We start from the raw sequence: 18354 nt of genomic DNA on the forward strand, positions 1-18354 counted from the left end.
CGCCCAAAGGCTTCGGAGTTCGGCCTTTTTTTCTTCCACCTCCACCTCTTTTTCAATCTCCACACAACCGCACCACCCATCCTGTAACCATGATGGAGCTGCTTTCTTCTAGCTAATGGTGTCGACAGCATTATAGGCAAGAGGAAGAGCCGAGTGAATTGTATTTGGTGGTTACATACACACTTCGCTATGATTATTGGCTTGGAGAAGATACGTAAACAGCATCCTATCATGTAAAAGCTATCCATTCCATATTACGTTCTGCTATGTTTGGTAAGAGGAGTCCTATGATGGTTGCATTGATGTGCACGGACCTAATTGACGCCAACCCAGCCATAGTAAAAATGATGTAAAGCTTAATTACAAGGGAATCTCGCGTAATGGTCGTTGGTATTGACCCAAGTGTTTAGGCTTTTGTTGAGGTGCATATTAACAACAGCAAGCGGGGTGGCCACCAAAGGGAAGACAAAGAGCCCCCTTCTTCCCCTCTCCGGCTTCACAAACCAAGGTAAGCTTGTCTCCATTTACAAACTACAACACATTAACAGCTGGCACTCCTTTCAATGTGCAGCGTCAATTGGGTGAACAGGTGGTCCATGGCGACACTTTCCAGTTACAGACATTCAACAACAAGCACGCGTGCAATCTACCCATGACTCAGGCTTCCAGTAATACAACACGTACGTTCAAATCGCTGCATTTCTTTATTATTCAAGTTGGACGTTGAGATACTAAAGTCTACGTGTAGTTTGCTGCTCTCTCTCGTTTATAACCCAAAAGGGGGCCGTGTGTATTCGTTCCATGGTTGTCATACAAGAAGAGGTCTCAACAAGTCTTTACGCTTTTGCTCTGGGTATGTTGACTAGAAAAGCAAATGCTGTGCTTGCTATCTTACATTGACTTTATGGTAGATTGAATATCTTGGATGATGGTGCCTCTGACACTACAAGGAATATTGTGATCGTCGTTCATCATCTTTTCAAGCATCATTACACACGCTATTGTCCAGCAGCACACTACTACACGATACTTTGTATTGTGATTCACCCATTATTAAGGTATGAAAAAGGATGGATAGGGATATTGATTGAGAGATGGTGACTAAGAATGATTATCATTCAATGAAGGGTGCGACGTGATGTTCAGTTTCCATGATACCATATCAACTCTCAAGGACTACACCACGATACAAGCAATCTTCATCTGGTTGAGCTGAGCATGTATGTGGTTGATCAACAGCCGGACGGAGCAGCAGCGATCTCTTGGCTCTTTCAACCAACATGTTGGACTTGCAATGGTTATGGTGATGAATGAATGCAATCAAATGCAGTGATGGGAAATCCTGAAATGTCGCTTTGGTTACTTGGCGCGTCGTCATCAGGAACGTTGGATCGTGTGATGTGGATACGCCTGAGGATGGTGGTGGATTGAGGAAAGAGCTTTTATCTTTGCCAAAAAGGGTTGTACAGCCATGGATGCTATTGGAGTACTCGATTCCATCAATGCAGCGGCTAGTTTGCAATCGTGTGATTATGACAACAGCATCCAAGAATAGCACCACACAGTTATCCCTGTTGCCTTTATATGATCCACCCGTAGCTTATTCAATTTACAATGCTGTTTCTTTATCATATTCGCTTGATAAACATCCACGCTACCATGTGCTACTGTTCTTCGGATGTCTCATTGAATGAAAATTGGATTCAACATGATCTTTAGAAGGGTATCGTACTATCAGCTTATATGTGCAAGATGTGGATCACTTGGTTGGTTGGTGAATTGAAAGGGGGAATAGAAGCTTGAAGGCCGAGATGGAAGATTGGGTCATTTACATACATCATCGTATCGAGATGCTTTTGTTGTTTTGTCGCAACATTATTACTACATTCATTAAAGCTTCCTGGTTCAAAAGCTGATCGTCGAAAGATAGTGGGAGGGTGTTCTAGAACGCTTGTATTGCAAAGGTGCTACATTCAGAGTGATGGTGATGCTCATTTTAAGCTTACTTCGTTATCTTTAAATGAAAGAATGAGCTGTGATAGTACAATGTACTTGAATCATAGAAATATGTCTCTGCAGCAGACGCATCATTCCCATCATGTGGATTTTGCAACAATGCTGATCGGAAAAAAGTGGCTGTTGGCTGCCAATGTATGACCTGAAAATGAGGTATGCGTACCTGTCATGCATTGTCCCTGGGGGCCTGACTTTTTTTAGCTCAGTTACACAAAGAGGTCTTTCTGCATCTTTGGCTCTCCAAGGTCTAGCCACTTTACATTAAACAAAGACCACTTCTAATATAGCATCACGCTTACAAACATAAAGGTGCCTGTATCTCCGAACTTGACAATGAAACGTGGGGTTTTTATTAGAGCAATGGGCTCGGCTTGGCCAACTGCACCTTGTGTGAAAGTTTCACGATCAAGCTTGCCAATCCCAGATTTCGCAATGTCGCCACCAGCCAAACTGGATCCAGGGGTCGACCTCTTCGACGACGACGACCAAAAAATATTTTTTTGGGCTGTTTACGACATTGAACGCGAAACTTTCACACAAGGTGCTGTTGGCCAAGCCGAGTCCATTGCTCTAATAAAAACCCCACGTTTCATTGTAAAGTTCGGAGATACAGGCACCTTTATGTTTGTAAGCGTGTTGCTATATGAGAAGTGGTCTTTGTTCATTGTCAAGTAGCTAGACCCTGGAGAGCCAAAGATGCAGAAGGGCCTCTTTGGGTAACTCAGCTAAAAAGTCAGGACTTCAGGAACAATCCCTGACAGGTACGCAACCCTCACTTTTATGTCATACATTGGCAGCTAATAGCCACTTTTGTGCATTCCCGACTTTTGTGCATTCTATTGTAGGTGGACGATGCTCCTGCTCTAGACATTCATTTCCATGATTAAAGTAGGTTGATCCGAGCTGATTTGGTTGAGTTACGCTCACACAAGATTACATCGGTTGAGCTACATCGAGCGTGCTCTATGTCCAGAGTGATGTAATCTCTCTTTGACCGCAGCTCAGTCAAATCAGCTCGGATCAACCTACTTTAATCATGGAAATGAATGTCTAGAGCAGGGGCATCGTTCCCATGCAGTGGATATCGCAACAATGATGATTGGATAAAAGTGGCTGTTAGCTAGCAATACATGCCTATTCCTAGATGATTCATAAAGTAATTATACATTGACCCTTTCATTCATGCAAACGTAGCTGTGTTACACAACACGACCCTTTGCATCTTTTGCTCTGTCAGGGTCTAGCTACTTTACATTAAACAAAGACCACTTCTCATATAGCATCACGCTTACAAACATAAAGGTGCCTGTATCTCCAAACTTTACAATGAAACGTGGGGTTTTTATTAGAGCAATGGGCTCGGCTTGGCCAACAGCACCTTGTGTGAAAGTTTCACGTTCAATGTCGCAACTAGCCCAAAAAATATTTTTTGGTCGTCGTCGTCGAAGAGGTCGACCCCTGGATCCAGTTTGGCTGGTAGCGACATTGCGAAATCTGGGATTGGCCACGATGGACTTCATACTTTGACACAAGATCGCTTTCACCCCGCCGAGCAACATGGTTCTGTTAAAGACCCCACGTTTCATTGTAAAGTTTAGAGATACAGGCACCTTTATGTTTTACATATGCTTTAAGCGTGATGCTATATGAGAAGAGTTCTTTGTTCATTGTAAAGTAGTATGACTATCATAGAGCAAAAGATGCAGAGGGCGTGTTTGTGTAACTTGAGTCATTCAGCACAGGCGATGCATGATTCTTGTACACTATTTAGGATAGTTCAAAATGCCAGCTAATAACCTAGTCCTCCCCATTCTCCATTGTTGCCCAATCCAATGCATACGAACGATTGTTCTGCTCCAGCCCAGCATGCCCATCATTTAACTTTCATGATTCGAGCTAACCTGGTAGTAAGGTAATGGCTGTTGTTGGATCATCATTATCATGTAAAGTGTAAAATGGCACACACCCTTTTGCTATACGTGAGGATCATTTCTTTTATTCACGTGTACCTATTGTCTATCGTGAGGGTGATGATGACGATGGGTGGATGGTGTGTATATAGGGTAATTGATGAGTGGCCTCAGTGTAATAGCAGTGGGGGTTTTAAACTTGGGGGACAGCAGCTCCACGACTTGACACAACGCTTCTCTTCTTTTTCTCTCACCTTTCCTTATTCCATTCACGACGTCTCGATCAAGGTAATGTATTATAAAAAAGTGCTCTTGTTGGCTGTGAGGTGTTAATGTAGGTCTGAACATGCATTGTCAGGGAGTGAGTATGTCCAAGTGCTGAGGAATGAGCGTGGTTGGTGGTTGGTGGTTGCCATGGCGATATTGTTGCTTCCTCTTGTTCGTTGCTATTCCCGCTCTACGCTGGTGTCAACAGGTACATTCAGAGTCCAATGTTGCAGCCGACTTGGTTCCATTGACGCGTCAGCTTGTATAGAGGGCAAGTTTGGTCTCAAGACGTTAGCTGGTTTGGCGTTTTTGTTTCGGCTCAACAACACTACACCATGGTTTTCGATTTCTAACAACCAGCAGCAAAGGATCTTTATGTCTATGGAAAAGGCAAGTGCATTGAAACAAACAATGGAAAAGGGCCTTTATTGTGTATGTATGCTAATGATAAATGTCGCCATTATGGGATAGATCTGATTGGGCATCTGCTTCTTTCTATGCAGGGCATTCTACAATGAAAGGAAGAAGACTCTGAACCATTCTGTGGGACCATTGTGATGGAATCATGGATACCAAAGGTAAAGTTGATTGGTTGGATGCGAGATCACTTACGAGTTTTGAGGGATTAAAACGCTATTGCACATGGCAATCGAATGGTTGCTTGGATCAACATGATGGAATGGTGATTGGATAAGGTATGCAGCAAGGACGCATGGCTCTCATTTATGTGGCATGTTTGCAGATTGTATGATGATTATTTGTAGTTCTAGTTTTACTAGCATCTTCTCTCATTCAATAAAACTGAGTGAGCTGTATAAATGATCATTGGTGGTTTGCAGTCTTGAGATTGACGTTCTTGGCAAGAAGAAAGATGCATGTGGCGAGCGTCATGGTGATACTCATCATGAAAAAAGCTCTTTGCAATGTTTGGCCAAGCACGTCTGCTACAATGGCTTGAAGCTCTGGTGATAAGGTATAGGTCTTGCGTATGGACGTTCGAATGAATTGAATAAGCTGTATGTACATCAAGCAGGTTTGAGTAGCCAGTAATAATGACATCAGAGCGCTTTCCTATTTACCTCGTCTGCATCTGGACCAGTGATTCTTTTATGCAGCAAATCTTTGATATTACCCTGCACAATGGCAGCAACCGAAGCAGGCCCCATAGTATATCCGATAAAGCGACAAAGGATCATCATGAGCATAGCCGATGACACCTCTATATGGTGGTATTATTTAGGCATCCTATCATTCTCTCACCACCTGTTAACCCCACGCCCAATAAATGATTGCATACCTGATTTAGGAATGTCGCTAGCTGTTGCCATGGTTACTGTAACTACAAGGGAGCCAATGGCTATACCGAGTACGACAAACAACATGATGCCGATAAAAAATGGTAACTTGCCTACCATCCATTGAGTCGAGCATCCAGCACTAATGGCAAACACTGCACCCATCATAATCATGCATGTCTTGAAGTATCCCGTTTTTCGAATGTACTGCCCCGCGGCCATACTTCCTAGTGGCAGGGAAAGTGCCTCAACCATATTCCACAACCCCGATTTTGAAGTCGTGAAGCCCAGCACTCCCTATTGGACAACAATGATGCATTGGTTATCACGTATACCCGCTCCATCACAATCTTTAGCACATACCATGAAAAACTGAGGTTGCGAGTAATTCAACGATCCATCGCTGAAACACGTCAAGAACATACCAATACAGCCGATTAGGACGTTGCGGTTTGTTGCCAATGTATGTTTCACCAAGGGATGAGAAGTGCCATATGCCTGATGTAAAGCAAAGAGAAGGAATGCCATAAAAGCACCACCAAGTACACCAAGAATAAATGGGTGTGTCCATGGATGAGTGTTGCCACCGAATAAAAAGGCAATCACCAGCAACACGTTGGCGCTCGATAAAAGCACAACACCTAGGAAATCAATGGAGCGTAGCTGATCCCATACACTGATGTCTTTGCGCATGCTTGCTGCACGATAGTTGTTGAGCCGAAAACAATAAACATAAACATTGAATAGGAGGGGGAGGATGTTGATCTTGAAACAATATCGCCATCCAAAGGTATCAGTGATGAATCCACCCAATGGCGATCCAAATGCAATTCCAAGCTAGCATAAACAAACATCAGTTGATATCTCCCAGGGCGTTTCAGAAGCTTCTAGTAGTATACTTTACCGATTGCACTGTGTTCAGGACCGACTGATATCGGCTACGTTTGGCAAGAGGAACGAGATCATGAATTACCACGTTCGCCATAAGAATAGCACCTCCCGATCCAAAACCAGCAACAGCTCTTGCAGCCACGATTTGCGGCAACGTTTGTGCAACACCACAACCATATGATCCAAGCAAGAATAAGGTTGTGAGACCAACTAGGATAGGTTTGCGACCGAAAATATCTGCTAGCTTGGCAGCTGTATCATATACATTGGGGTAAGGAAAGATTTTTCGCATGATGGCATTCATTTCTTACCTATAGGCACGGTAGTCATGGAAGCGAGTGTATAGGAATTGTGAATCCACGTTGAAAGATGAGCACTACAATAGAGTCAATGTCATCCTGCATTGTATCATTACGTGTAGTATACCCACTTTTGAAATTCTGTGCCGATTTGGGTCATGATAGTAAAGCAGATAGATACGTCTATGCAAGGTAATCCAGAGCCAATGGCAAGACTAAAAGTGGAAGTTTTTTAAGCAACCCATCAAAAGCAGCGCCAAACGAGGTGTCCTCTCACCATAATGTTAACAATATGAGACCAACCCCGCTGGTATCGGTATCATCATCTTCGCTTGTATCGCCCGAATTGACATCAATGCTGCGATAGGATTGTGTCCTCTCTTTGATTGATCCATGATAGGCGTCCTGGCTATGCAAAAGGGTTTGCTTATCGTCACCTGAATCGCCAGTCATAGGATGAGTGAATGGGAAAAGAGAAAAGAAAAAGAAAGGTCCAAATGGTGGTGGTCATGTAACAAACAAGTCATTGGGAAATGTGTTTCATCGGCATAATAGGTGGTTGGTAAACGCCTTTATTGATCACATGATGACATGCTACATACGAGTAAAATAAAGTGTGATAGCTGATTGATTTTTATTGTTGCAAATCATTAAATGTTGGTATATATAATATTACTGAAGAGGTTCAAGCACGACATCGTCCAGCATTTCGCGCATTTTTTCGAGATCCGGTCTCAAGATTTCCTCTGCTCGCTCAATATCATCCGCTGATACCTATAACACAATACGCAACCCCAACACGCGTCAAGTATATGAACAACTAGATACAAGTGAGATGTAGGTGGTACTTACAATGATATTCGCCGTCTTGTATGTGCTGAGATACCATAGATTGATATGCTCGCCTGCCAGTGGATGAGAAATGGATCGTACAATACCACATCTATCAAGGTTGGAACCACCTAGATTGACTTGGATCACGCGCATGGGTACTGAATCTTCATCCTGAAAGATGGACTCTTCTTCAAACAAATCCAAGATGTGCTTATCAGCTAGCACAGAGATGCCTTCACTGGTTGCTGTGTATGACACAAAGCGTGATTGTTCAGCTCTTTATAAAAAGAAAATGAGTTAAAAATGGGGTCTTTCCTTTTCACTCACACGCACACACACACGTGTTGAAGACTTACGAATACCCTTCAATCATTTCGGGAAAGGACAAGATCTTGAGTAATGTCATGGCCCACGTGGATCGATAGTGGGGATTCAACCCCGCACATCGCAATTCGTTGGTCAACACCGTGCTCTCAGTCGATTCACCATCCTGATGATCATCTGGTGCATGCAAAGACGAAGCTGCACTATCGACAGCCGATCCCAATGATTCGGTGGATGCATTCGAATGACGTATCATGTTGGATAATGCTGCTGACTCGTTTTGAAGCATGTCAAGTGAATCTTGATCGAACTCGAACCCATGATCCATCAAAGTTTGCACTGATTGTCTTAGTCTTCGTTCCCTCACCTACATACATCCAATGTTACAAAAAGGGGGTCTCTTTTTCCAAAAAGTGGGTTGCACTCACCAAAACAAAATCCGTTTGGTATGTCGACATGTAAAAGATGGAAAACTTGGCTTGGGCCAATGGTTCAGAAAGATCACTGATACGCTTACCACTTGCATCTATAATACAAAGGATGTGAGCAATTTCATACATCATCACTCCCCCATAGTGGGCATTCATTACCTTGACCATCAGCATCATCCACTTGCATAACACGAAAAATGTCGGGAGATGTACCGATATCGTGGGAAGGCGTCGCGTGAAGAAAGGGCAAGATATCATGATCGATGATTGCTTGGTTGGCAGCGATGGATATCTCATAGGCATTTTCCGTGAAAGAAAAGAAGTACTCGGGACTAGAATAGAAGCATGTTAATGATAGTGTCAATAAGAGATCAGCAGTAGAAGGTCATTTACTCCTTAATGTCCTGGAAAAAGCAGGCCTTTACAATGGCATGAGTTACATGGGGTAGCTGTGATCGTGGAAAATGAAGCAATTTCAGACGCGAAGGGAGAATGGTGATCATAGTTCAGAGAGTTTCAAGTCAAAGCAAAGAGATAGCACAACGGCATAAGGATGTTTGTAAATAGATATCAAGTCGTTGTCGTTTTGGAAAACGGGTTGGGGATGGGGGAGAAAGCAAGAGGAAAAATGTAAAGGCGACAAGTGGGTGGGTCCTTTTAAATCAGCAGCACTTTCTGGAAGTGGCTATAAGGCAGCGATAAGATATTTGATGCGAGAGGCATATCAAACTGAGAATCAAACTTATCGAATGGCCATTGTTGAACGTGCAAAAGTAGTAGTATCATGCACACACATTAGCTCTTTTATGGCTCTCTCTCTCTTTTAAAACATGTTCATTTATCAAACTTTGGTTTAGCCGTGCACATGGCAACAACAAAGAGAGGCACACAATCTTATTGTGTCCAGGGAAACAGCAACAATGACTGGGAATGTCATGGAGAAAAGGAGGGAAAACAGAAACCAAAGCTTAATTCAGGTTTGTGCAACATGTGGCGGATCTTGGATCTAAGGAACGGGAGCAAAGAAAGACACTTGCCCAACGAAACCACACTGCTGGAGACAAGATCCAATGTTGCCTCTTGCTTAATATAGATTGGTCTCTTGTCTTTCAAGAAGCTAAATACTCAAGAGAAGAAGAAAATTCGTTATTGCCAATCCTCCATTATCAACATCCGTATATCCCCCAAACTCAAAATCAAGTCGCCGACAATACAATTCCTCATTAATGAGTGACTCACTCTTGGCTGGCTTGTGTGATAATACCACCACCACCACTACCCCAGATGGGTGACCCCGTGCGCAAAAGTCGGGCGGCAATGGGAAATGGGCGGGTCCAACATTTTTCATTCATCAGCCAACAGCAGCAGCAGCTTTTGTTAATCACCGACAACAAGATGCCGTCACCTTTTTCTTTTGCTCTTGCACATTCAACAACGCTGCTGCAGAGTATATACACCAACACCCATCAGCGAACAACAACCCCTGAATTGCTCCTCCCCGACCCATGACCTTACGTTTGTGTCTTACACAAACATAACTTTGTGTTGCATGCTCGGAACCCTCATTCCACAGTGCTGCTGTTGCTGCTGCTCCAATGACGAGAGAACATCAACATATGAACCACGCATCATCATCATGTGCACAAAAGTTATCACTACCCCAACCACCTCTCTCATTGATGCATCCATGTATCATCTCATTGATTCTATTATTGATTTATAATTTCTCATTTACATGTGTGTGTGTGTGGGTGTGTATGTGCTTGGCATCCTTTTTGGCTTGAGTAATGTGCTCAGCAAAAAAAGTTGGAATGTGATGCGTAGGATATTATGTACAACAAGAAGCTGATAAAGGTGATGTGATATATATAGATGGCAGATGATGTATGTGCAAAGGGGTTGGGGGAATGATAATGGCAAAGTCCTGCGCCAGCAGGATTACAAGTATGCAGCTGCAGCTGCAGCTTTGGCTGCTCTGGCACGGTATCGTCGAGATCTTGCAGCAGTAGCTGCTGCCATTGCAGCTGGTAAAATGGTCACTGACATGGCAACTTGTTGTTGTGGATACAAATCATCCTCTTCATCGTCGTCGTCACCATCCTCTTGTTCACTCTCCACATGTTCCAAAGACGTGACAAAGCTATGTCGATCATCATCATTGTCGTCATGGTCATCTTTTGCAGCGATATCGTTTCGCACACTATCGAAATGACTATTGGTGCCAAACATGATAGCGGCGGAGGCACTTTTACAACGATCACTGAATGGCTGTTGTATTGCTGCTCGTCGATTATGATGATAATGTGGACGTGGTGGGGGTCGTAAAGCTGTAGGAAGCACCGGCATTTGGAGAGAAGATATCGGTTGGTCGTCTTGGCGATAATAAAAATGATCATTGGTCCCATCTACTACCATATCCTTAGAAGTCAGAGGCATCGATGCATGATGACGATTGTGTAAATGAGGAGTGGCGTCATAAGTTTGTTTAATAGTAGTGGTGGTAGCAGCATTGTTAGATGTAGTGGTAGTAGTATTTGATTGTTGTGGTTGTTGTTGCAAAGAGCTGTCGTTGTTACGTAGATGATGATGACGATGATGATGGCGGTCGTATTTGATTGAAAGAAAGCGTCCAAGTCGTTGTGATACACGTTCCTTGAGAGACATAACAGTGGTGGTGGTGGTGGTGCTTGTAGTGGTGGATCGAATACCTTGCTCTGCTGCTGGTGATGATGATGTTGTTGTAGAAGGAGTAAAAAAGACCCGATCAAGGGGATAAACATGAGCAGAGCGCCTTGTCATAAGCAACAGTAGAAGAAGAGAAGGAAGAGAAAAGAGACCACATAAAAGAGTTATCGGCAAGGTTGTCCGACATTTATATCACAAGGAAGCAAGCCGTGACCCGAACTCAGGAGCAAGAACAGACGAAACACACATACACAAAAACGCGCGCACCGCCCACACACCATAGCAAGGGATTAAAAAACAAGGTTACAAAGTTGGATGATGTTGCTGCACATTAATCACCAATGCATAGATCGCATGGCTTATGTCTGGTGATAGACTATACTGTAATGTTTGGACGGAGAGAGAGCCTTACTTTCTCCTTGCATAAACAGATCGCCCTCTTTTTCTTTCGCAAGTTGCGCAACGTGTGCGGATTGTAGTGGGATAAAAGGCAAACCTAAGGATCTCCTCCCTATTAAAGACACCATTCGTAAAAATAGTAAAGCATCCTTTACAAGCATGTGGCGCAAGAATCATGCTCAGCGCCTCATCTTTGTGGTGGGCCACTGCTGCAACAGCACCAGCCCAAGGTATCACACAGCGGCGCTGTGAAACATAACACGGCCCGCCCATACTCCAATGCATATATATAAATTGGCTGTTGCTGCAAACATCATCATCTTGATGGTCAAATCAAAAACAAGTGTCTCATAAAGTTCCTTACTGCATGGCTGTGCTTGCAATTTCAGTGTCCTTAAGGGAATATGAGAAGTCAAGGGGAGATGGATGAAGCTGTTGTCGCGTTTTCATTGTCAATGAAAATTGAGCTGTTATTATGGTTGCCATGCAACCGAAAATGGCAGATCAAGATAACAGCTATTTGAACTTTTCTTTCAGAATGTGCTAGGTAACGTATTCTTCTCAAAGCATCAGCATCATTTGCCTATATGAATAAGGTCGTTCCAATCAAAATTATTCCAAACGCTTCTCAAGTCGAAGGAAGGGGATAAGGATTCAATGTGGGATTTCGAATTGACCCAGCTTGATCATATAGTTTGTCCCCTGCTGCAGTCGTTGAGGAACAATCATGCATGTCTATAGTGGATCCTGTTACTCGATACGCACGTGTTATGTGACATTATTGACATGCCGATGATGAAAAATTGCATACAGCCCAAATCACTTATCCTTATTGTTATCATCGCTAATATGTATCAAAGGCGAAATTCTTTGGGAAGGACAGCATGCGTGCGTGTAACTTATCATGTACGGGATGAATAGCAAAATTTATTGCTTGGCTCTTTCGGTGTTGTGGTATTGTAACTCTGTATACAAAGGATTCTCGGTGTTTTCTACGGCATGTGTAGTGCTGAAAGGGTAGAAAATTTGTGGAGAAGAAAAAAGGGTTGAGATGATCGAGTGATTGCATGTCCTACATGTGCTGGAATATCGGCAAAGTACGCAAGATGCTTGCATCTGGTGTCGTGAGATACGTCCAAAAGCCAAAAGGAGCGTCTTCAGTTATCGAACATTGACCCAATACATGGATAGGCTCCCTCGATTTTCCAGTCCTCTGAATGCGTGTTTCCAATAACCTGATGACGCTATAAGTTGGTTACCATCATGGCCAAATCCAAACAATACAGGCTCTGAAGCATCACGCCCTTGCACAGGTCTTGTCACGGCTATATTTGCATGCGTCATAGTTGGATGTCGAATAAGGGCCCTGGATGTGTTGGGTACATAAAATGCTGCATTCAGATGTTGTTGGCTTCTGAAACTTGGAGGTGCGTTGTTGTATGTAGCATCACATTCGTAGTAGTGACGAAGTCATCTCCATGGCGACACCATGCAAATCATGATCTCCGGAACTTGGTGCATGAGAGTGATTGCAATCGATTTCTTGTTGTCTGAGCCCAGGAAGCAATGCCCTTTAATCCACCACCCATTTGAAAAGGTTATCGTCATCTCCATTCCATCCTCAGCTGGCATATCGTAGCCGAGCTACATTGAAGAAACGTGAGATGAGTATGTGATCCATCATGCAATATGACCAAGTTTTACCTTTTTGCAGCAATCAAATACGATAATGAAAGCAGGATAACAATGAAACATGCTATGAATGATAACAAAGATCAGCTTTGACCGTCAGGGATGCAAGGAATGACATACGCACCAAAGACAGTGACCAAAGTAAGATGAACGATAAGTGGACGATGGGCGTGTGAATGTTCGTTTGGGTTGCTGCATGAGCTGGCAAAGTCGACAGAGTGATGACATCCATGCATGAACCGGTAACTGATATCATTCTTGTAGTGCATCATGCCATCCACAGCCCGTCATCCGTTTGCTGCTGGTTGTTGATATCATCTTCAAACGCGCCCTCTTCGCAAGTCGTTTACATCACCCACATTCGTTCCTCGAGGACCCATTTCGGAAAGCAGCATACTGGATTGCCTTGTTCTTTGGTGGTGTCAACTGATGTCGATAAAGGAGGTAATCGTTCGCTCAATGCCATCTTGGATCGTTGCGGCATCGAAGGTGTGTCCCATTTCTCGTGTCGTTGTTTGCTCGTGTTGGTGTCAAGAGGGTGAAAGAGATGGAACGTGTCGGTCGTTGCCTGAAAAGCACAAGGATCCTGTTTAGCAAGTTGATTCTACTTTTATTACAACAACCACCCCTATACTACTATAACCAGTACAATAATAAAGCGTTCTTGTATCATCATATTTTGCTGCAGAGTCTTCGATCCAATAATAGTTTGATAGCTAGCATACATAAAGCAGCTATGAGTTCGGCTGCTCCTGCAAATTGAATAGCATATGGCCATCCCAGATCTTTTTGCATTTTCCCGACACATGGAGTGCCAAGCAACGACCCAATCGAGATGAACATCCACGCCACTGCACCACTAACATAGAGATGCTCCATACCAGCGATTCTCGCAAGTACCGATGGGATAAGTCCAAAGTACGTCCCTGCCGTCAAACCCATTGCTGCACTAAATATGCCACACACGGGTAATGAATGAGAAAACGGCCACAACGCCATGATAAGAATAGCTGTAATAAATGGCATTAGCATGATGAATGCATCATCATCATCATTCACATTTATATACGTTACCTGACATTAGCGTTGCTAAAAAGAGTGCATTGATTGGACCTATGCGATCGCCAATAAATCCAGATCCAAGACGAGATACAACTCCAGTGGCCATCCCCACCGAGACGAATGCTGCACCCATTGATGCACTGGAACCAACCACTTGCATAACATAGGTCGGCATAAGATAAAATGGAGCCACATACCCAAAGGGCGTCAATAGTGAGAATACCAGAGCGAAAGCAAAGGGTGCACTGAATAATGGGGAAGATCGAAAGAAGGCTATTTTACGTCTCTTTTTTTGCATGATGCTGCTTGGTGTCGTAGTCGTGGTAGTATTTGAAGAGGGTGATGGAGGGTATCTTGCTCTTGCGATGAGTGTTGCCAAGCTCAATAGAGCAAATACAATACTACCCAAGACACGTAATGCATTACGATAGCCGAGTGTTTCGATAAGATGTTCAGCAAGCGGTGATAAACACAAGGCACCAACACAAGCACCAGCATTACCAATACCATTCACGGTTGCTCGTCGTCGTACAAACCACTGGGATGGCAGCATGAATGATGAACTAAAGCAAAATGCAGCTCCTATGCCCACCAAAACACCGTGCGCCAAAGCTGTTTGCCATAGCTGTGTGGCAAAACTTGCCAAGATAAGACCCAGCGGCAAAAGAATCACCCCAATCATCATGGTGCCCTTGTACCCAATACATCGAATCACAAAAGTCAAGGGCAATCCTAATAATGTGGTGATTGCCTGTGTGCTTGTCCCAATAAAAGCAATTCGAAAAATGTCGGTTTGCCCTGGATACACGTGGTTGAGGTAGTGTGGCTGGAACACGCCCCAACAGAATGTAATGCCGAAAATTGAAAACGTCGTCAAGAAAAGAGCACCTGTGCTCAACCAGCCTGGGTTCTTTAATCCTTCGGTAAAATAGGGGTCCTCTGCACCAGTAATCGTCCTTGGGCTGTCTTTGATTTGGTTGACTTCATGGCCTTCTAGAGATGCCTCTATAGTATCTTCTTCATGTTGATTGACAAGTCCTCTACTATCATGGTTTTCGGATGGGTGGTGTACGGATATTATTTTGTCATCAGCATGATGGTTGTCAGACATTGGGTGCCAATAAAAGGTATGAAAGAGAAAAGTCTGGAGTGAATAGCTGGTCGATTTTGAGATGATAATAGAAAAAGGAACGGTTGGTTGTGCGTATCTCCATCATGCAGGATATGATTCCATGCGCCGATGTAGAAGGAATGCATCTCCTGCGTTAATATTTTGCTGGTATAAAGATGCTGCATCTCATCCACCATGACGGGGATTCTATTCTAATGACAAGTGGTTTGCGAAAGCTTGCTTATTGTTATTGCCTTCCAGTATGCGATGGATGTGTAACCTCCTCAACACAACCCAAAAGGATACAAAAAACGTCTCTCAAGTCAAACGAAATGATCGCCCAGAGGGTGATTGTTTGCATAGCGTAACACAGAATCAAAGTTCACAGCATAATGCATATCTTTGTTTTCCACCAATGTGCCATTGTCATCGTTCCAAATGAGAACCTTTTCTTCAATGCTCTTGTTTTCTTTCCATCCTATCTAAAAGCATCACCGGGGGATGATGATGATGAGCACATCCAAAACTTGAATGATACCTAAAAAGGGGGTGATGCTACTATGTGCGTGACACATGGATCAAAGTAGGGGTGGAGAGCACTAAATGGGTTTTCTTTAAACCAAGAAAAGAAAAAGCTTGTGATTGCTATATATACACACAAAGCCACCACAAGGACATGTAACAATGTTGAGATGTTGTAAATGTACACCGCTTACTTTTAAAGCTGTCGGTTGTGTGTGGGGAGGTGGGGTGAGTGAAATGTACAATACAAAAATGGAAAGTGTGGTGATGGGATGATGCATGAGAGAGAGAGGGGTGGTTGGGAGGGCAACCGTTGTGATGGGTAAAAGCGCCTCATGACGTTTGCCGCTCCACGGATGAAATAGTGAATGACTCTAGAAACAAAGGTAAGATATGGTGTTGTTGCAAGGAGGAAGATTTGGATGTTGTCGTTGGTGATATGGATGCTGTAATATCTCGCTTGCATATGGGACACTATATTGAACGAATGAGAGAATGAATATGAATTATGCACACATGGTGTCCAAAAACAATCCCCCCTCGCATCTCCCATCCAATCCCATTTCCCCCTCCCCTTCAGGTACAACAATGAAGATGAAGATGATGATGCTTACATATTTCTTTTGAGTAGTGAGCCAAGCATCAACACAACAAGCATGAAACATGTGATGACAAGGTAACACTCGAAGTTCTTCACCGTCGGTGTATTCTTCAAGGCAAATGGCACATTCCTCAGCATCGTTCTCACCCATCTTTTCCTTGAGGAATTGTTTGATCCGTAACTTGGCCACCACGTGCATAGGTGCAAGATCCTGCATGAGCTTTTTCCGTTGTCGTATCTTGTACGAGATATAAAGAAATAGCATGACAATGCTGGGTGAAATGAAAATCAGAATCACCAAATGCATCATTGGCCTATGTATATACAACCCATTCATCAGTACATAGAAAGGCCAACCCCTTTATACACGTATTTACCATGCCATCCAATCATCCATTTGTAACAAAAGTACCATCAACGGTGTATCACTTAAGGTGGCGAGGTTGTGCAAGGCTTGGTATTCCTGCTGAGCCAGAAACATGCTTGGAATAAAGATATCCGAGGTATCACCTATCATCATCATCATCATCCGAAGCACCGCCTCATGATAAGTCCTATTTTGTTTTTCGTTGTCTTTATCACACAAAAGAGACGCACCTGGTGCATACATGGTCACCCATCCTGATGTATCGGGATCACCAATAGCTACTGCTACGGCCCCGCTTTGTTGCATGTTGCGTACTTTGGTTGCAAAAGAACATCCGCCACGCCGCAGTAAAGCAACCCAATCTTCACACGGTGCATTCACCACTTGGCAGCCCGTGGGATCCCATTGGGGTTCGACGAGAAAACCCAATTTGCCTTGATGGATACCGAGTGAAGGTCCAAATGCTGATGCTCGGTCGGCAAATGTTTGGTTGGTTGACTGTATGTTCCATATCAGCTTTGTTTGTTAAAATAGATCGGGATAGTAAATTACCAAGACAACCACCGTGGCTGATGCATGAGGTGCTGAAGAAGCCAAAAGCAAAAAGATGGCTGCTGTACAGTAAAACAATGGGTGCGTGGATCGTTTCATGGGCGTTGTACGTTGTATGTAATGATGGATGGATGGTTGTCAACTTGTTGTTGTATAGGTGTGTGATGTATTAATGTTGGTACTGGTGGTGATGATGATGATATTGTGTTAGCCGCCAGCAGCTACACAAGTAACAAGTCAAAGGGAGAAAAGAGGAAAAAGAGACAAAAAAGAAAAAAGGGAGAAGGACAATTTTGGCGAGAGAGAGAAGCAGAAAAAAGAAATGGGACGAGGGGATAAACAAAAAAGGGAAACAAATTTGAAAGACGTGTCAAAAGCTTTCTTCCATTGGCGATTTTTAGTATACGTCCAATGAAGGTAGAATAAATGAGGAGATAGAGACACACACACACACACACAAGAATAAATGCAAAAGGAGGAGAAGGGACGCAATGCAGCGGCCATCATCATCATCATCATCAATCACTTGAACCAACTCCTATAATTTGCATCTCCACCCCTCTTTTGCGGAGTCATCGGCGGCATCACTTTACTGACACTCATCCACCACTCTCCAAATAGTTCTCATGCCCAATGCAGCAGCAGCATTATCACTCATGTATTCCAGCACCCATGTACACTTTATCACATATTGATCAATCATGATTTTAGTAAAAGAGTGATGGGAATGTGAAAAAGAAGGGATAGTTTTAAGCCAAGAAATCGTAGTTGCTGTTACGGAGGATCAGGAGAGAGGCAAGCAATAAAGTGACAGGAAGATGCATTAGCGTGGGCTTTGGGCATGGAATTGACAAAACACTACATGTTGCATACATATCGGGCTAAACAAATGTGCCTATGAATTTGCAGATCCCCATACACATCCATCCATCTTTTTCCCATCACTTACGTCGACGATCCTACTGCCCGGTTCATATCCTTGAGAAAGGTGATAAAGGAATCCCACATGATATTATAGCCATAACCGTACTTTGTGCCCTGCTATTCTCGGATCCGCTTGCTTGTGTTCAATGAAAACGATATCGTTTCTCCGAAG

General features: G+C 43.5%; 5 protein-coding genes across 5 annotated transcripts; all 5 read right to left on the bottom strand.

Moving 5' to 3' along the window:
- Nucleotides 1-5015: 5015 nt before the first annotated feature.
- Nucleotides 5016-7131, bottom strand: O0I10_002428 (uncharacterized protein; the record flags this gene model as incomplete). Its single annotated transcript, XM_058482510.1, has 8 exons — nt 5016-5207; nt 5273-5412; nt 5491-5785; nt 5852-6325; nt 6393-6631; nt 6691-6755; nt 6810-6893; nt 6956-7131. 8 exons carry the CDS (start codon nt 7129-7131, stop codon nt 5016-5018), a joined length of 1665 nt encoding a protein of 554 aa, XP_058346534.1.
- A 219-nt stretch (nt 7132-7350) lies between these two features.
- Nucleotides 7351-8770, bottom strand: O0I10_002429 (uncharacterized protein; the record flags this gene model as incomplete). The annotated part of the gene is made up of 6 exons (XM_058482511.1): nt 7351-7452; nt 7531-7789; nt 7869-8203; nt 8265-8362; nt 8427-8599; nt 8661-8770. 6 exons carry the CDS (start codon nt 8768-8770, stop codon nt 7351-7353), a joined length of 1077 nt encoding a protein of 358 aa, XP_058346535.1.
- A 1435-nt stretch (nt 8771-10205) lies between these two features.
- Nucleotides 10206-11066, bottom strand: O0I10_002430 (uncharacterized protein; the record flags this gene model as incomplete). Its single annotated transcript, XM_058482512.1, has 1 exon — nt 10206-11066. One exon carries the CDS (start codon nt 11064-11066, stop codon nt 10206-10208), a length of 861 nt encoding a protein of 286 aa, XP_058346536.1.
- Nucleotides 11067-13715: 2649 nt separating this feature from the next.
- On the bottom strand, nt 13716-15216 carry O0I10_002431 (uncharacterized protein; the record flags this gene model as incomplete). The annotated part of the gene is made up of 2 exons (XM_058482513.1): nt 13716-14053; nt 14118-15216. The coding sequence occupies 2 exons, from the start codon at nt 15214-15216 to the stop codon at nt 13716-13718; spliced, it is 1437 nt and encodes a 478-aa protein (XP_058346537.1).
- An 855-nt stretch (nt 15217-16071) lies between these two features.
- Nucleotides 16072-17357, bottom strand: O0I10_002432 (uncharacterized protein; the record flags this gene model as incomplete). The annotated part of the gene is made up of 5 exons (XM_058482514.1): nt 16072-16212; nt 16353-16653; nt 16717-16849; nt 16937-17204; nt 17259-17357. 5 exons carry the CDS (start codon nt 17355-17357, stop codon nt 16072-16074), a joined length of 942 nt encoding a protein of 313 aa, XP_058346538.1.
- Between the last annotated feature and the right edge of the window lie 997 nt (nt 17358-18354).

Source organism: Lichtheimia ornata (assembly GCF_029851405.1).
Source record: "Lichtheimia ornata isolate CBS 291.66 chromosome Unknown scaffold00007, whole genome shotgun sequence".
Classification (NCBI taxonomy): domain Eukaryota; kingdom Fungi; phylum Mucoromycota; class Mucoromycetes; order Mucorales; family Lichtheimiaceae; genus Lichtheimia; species Lichtheimia ornata.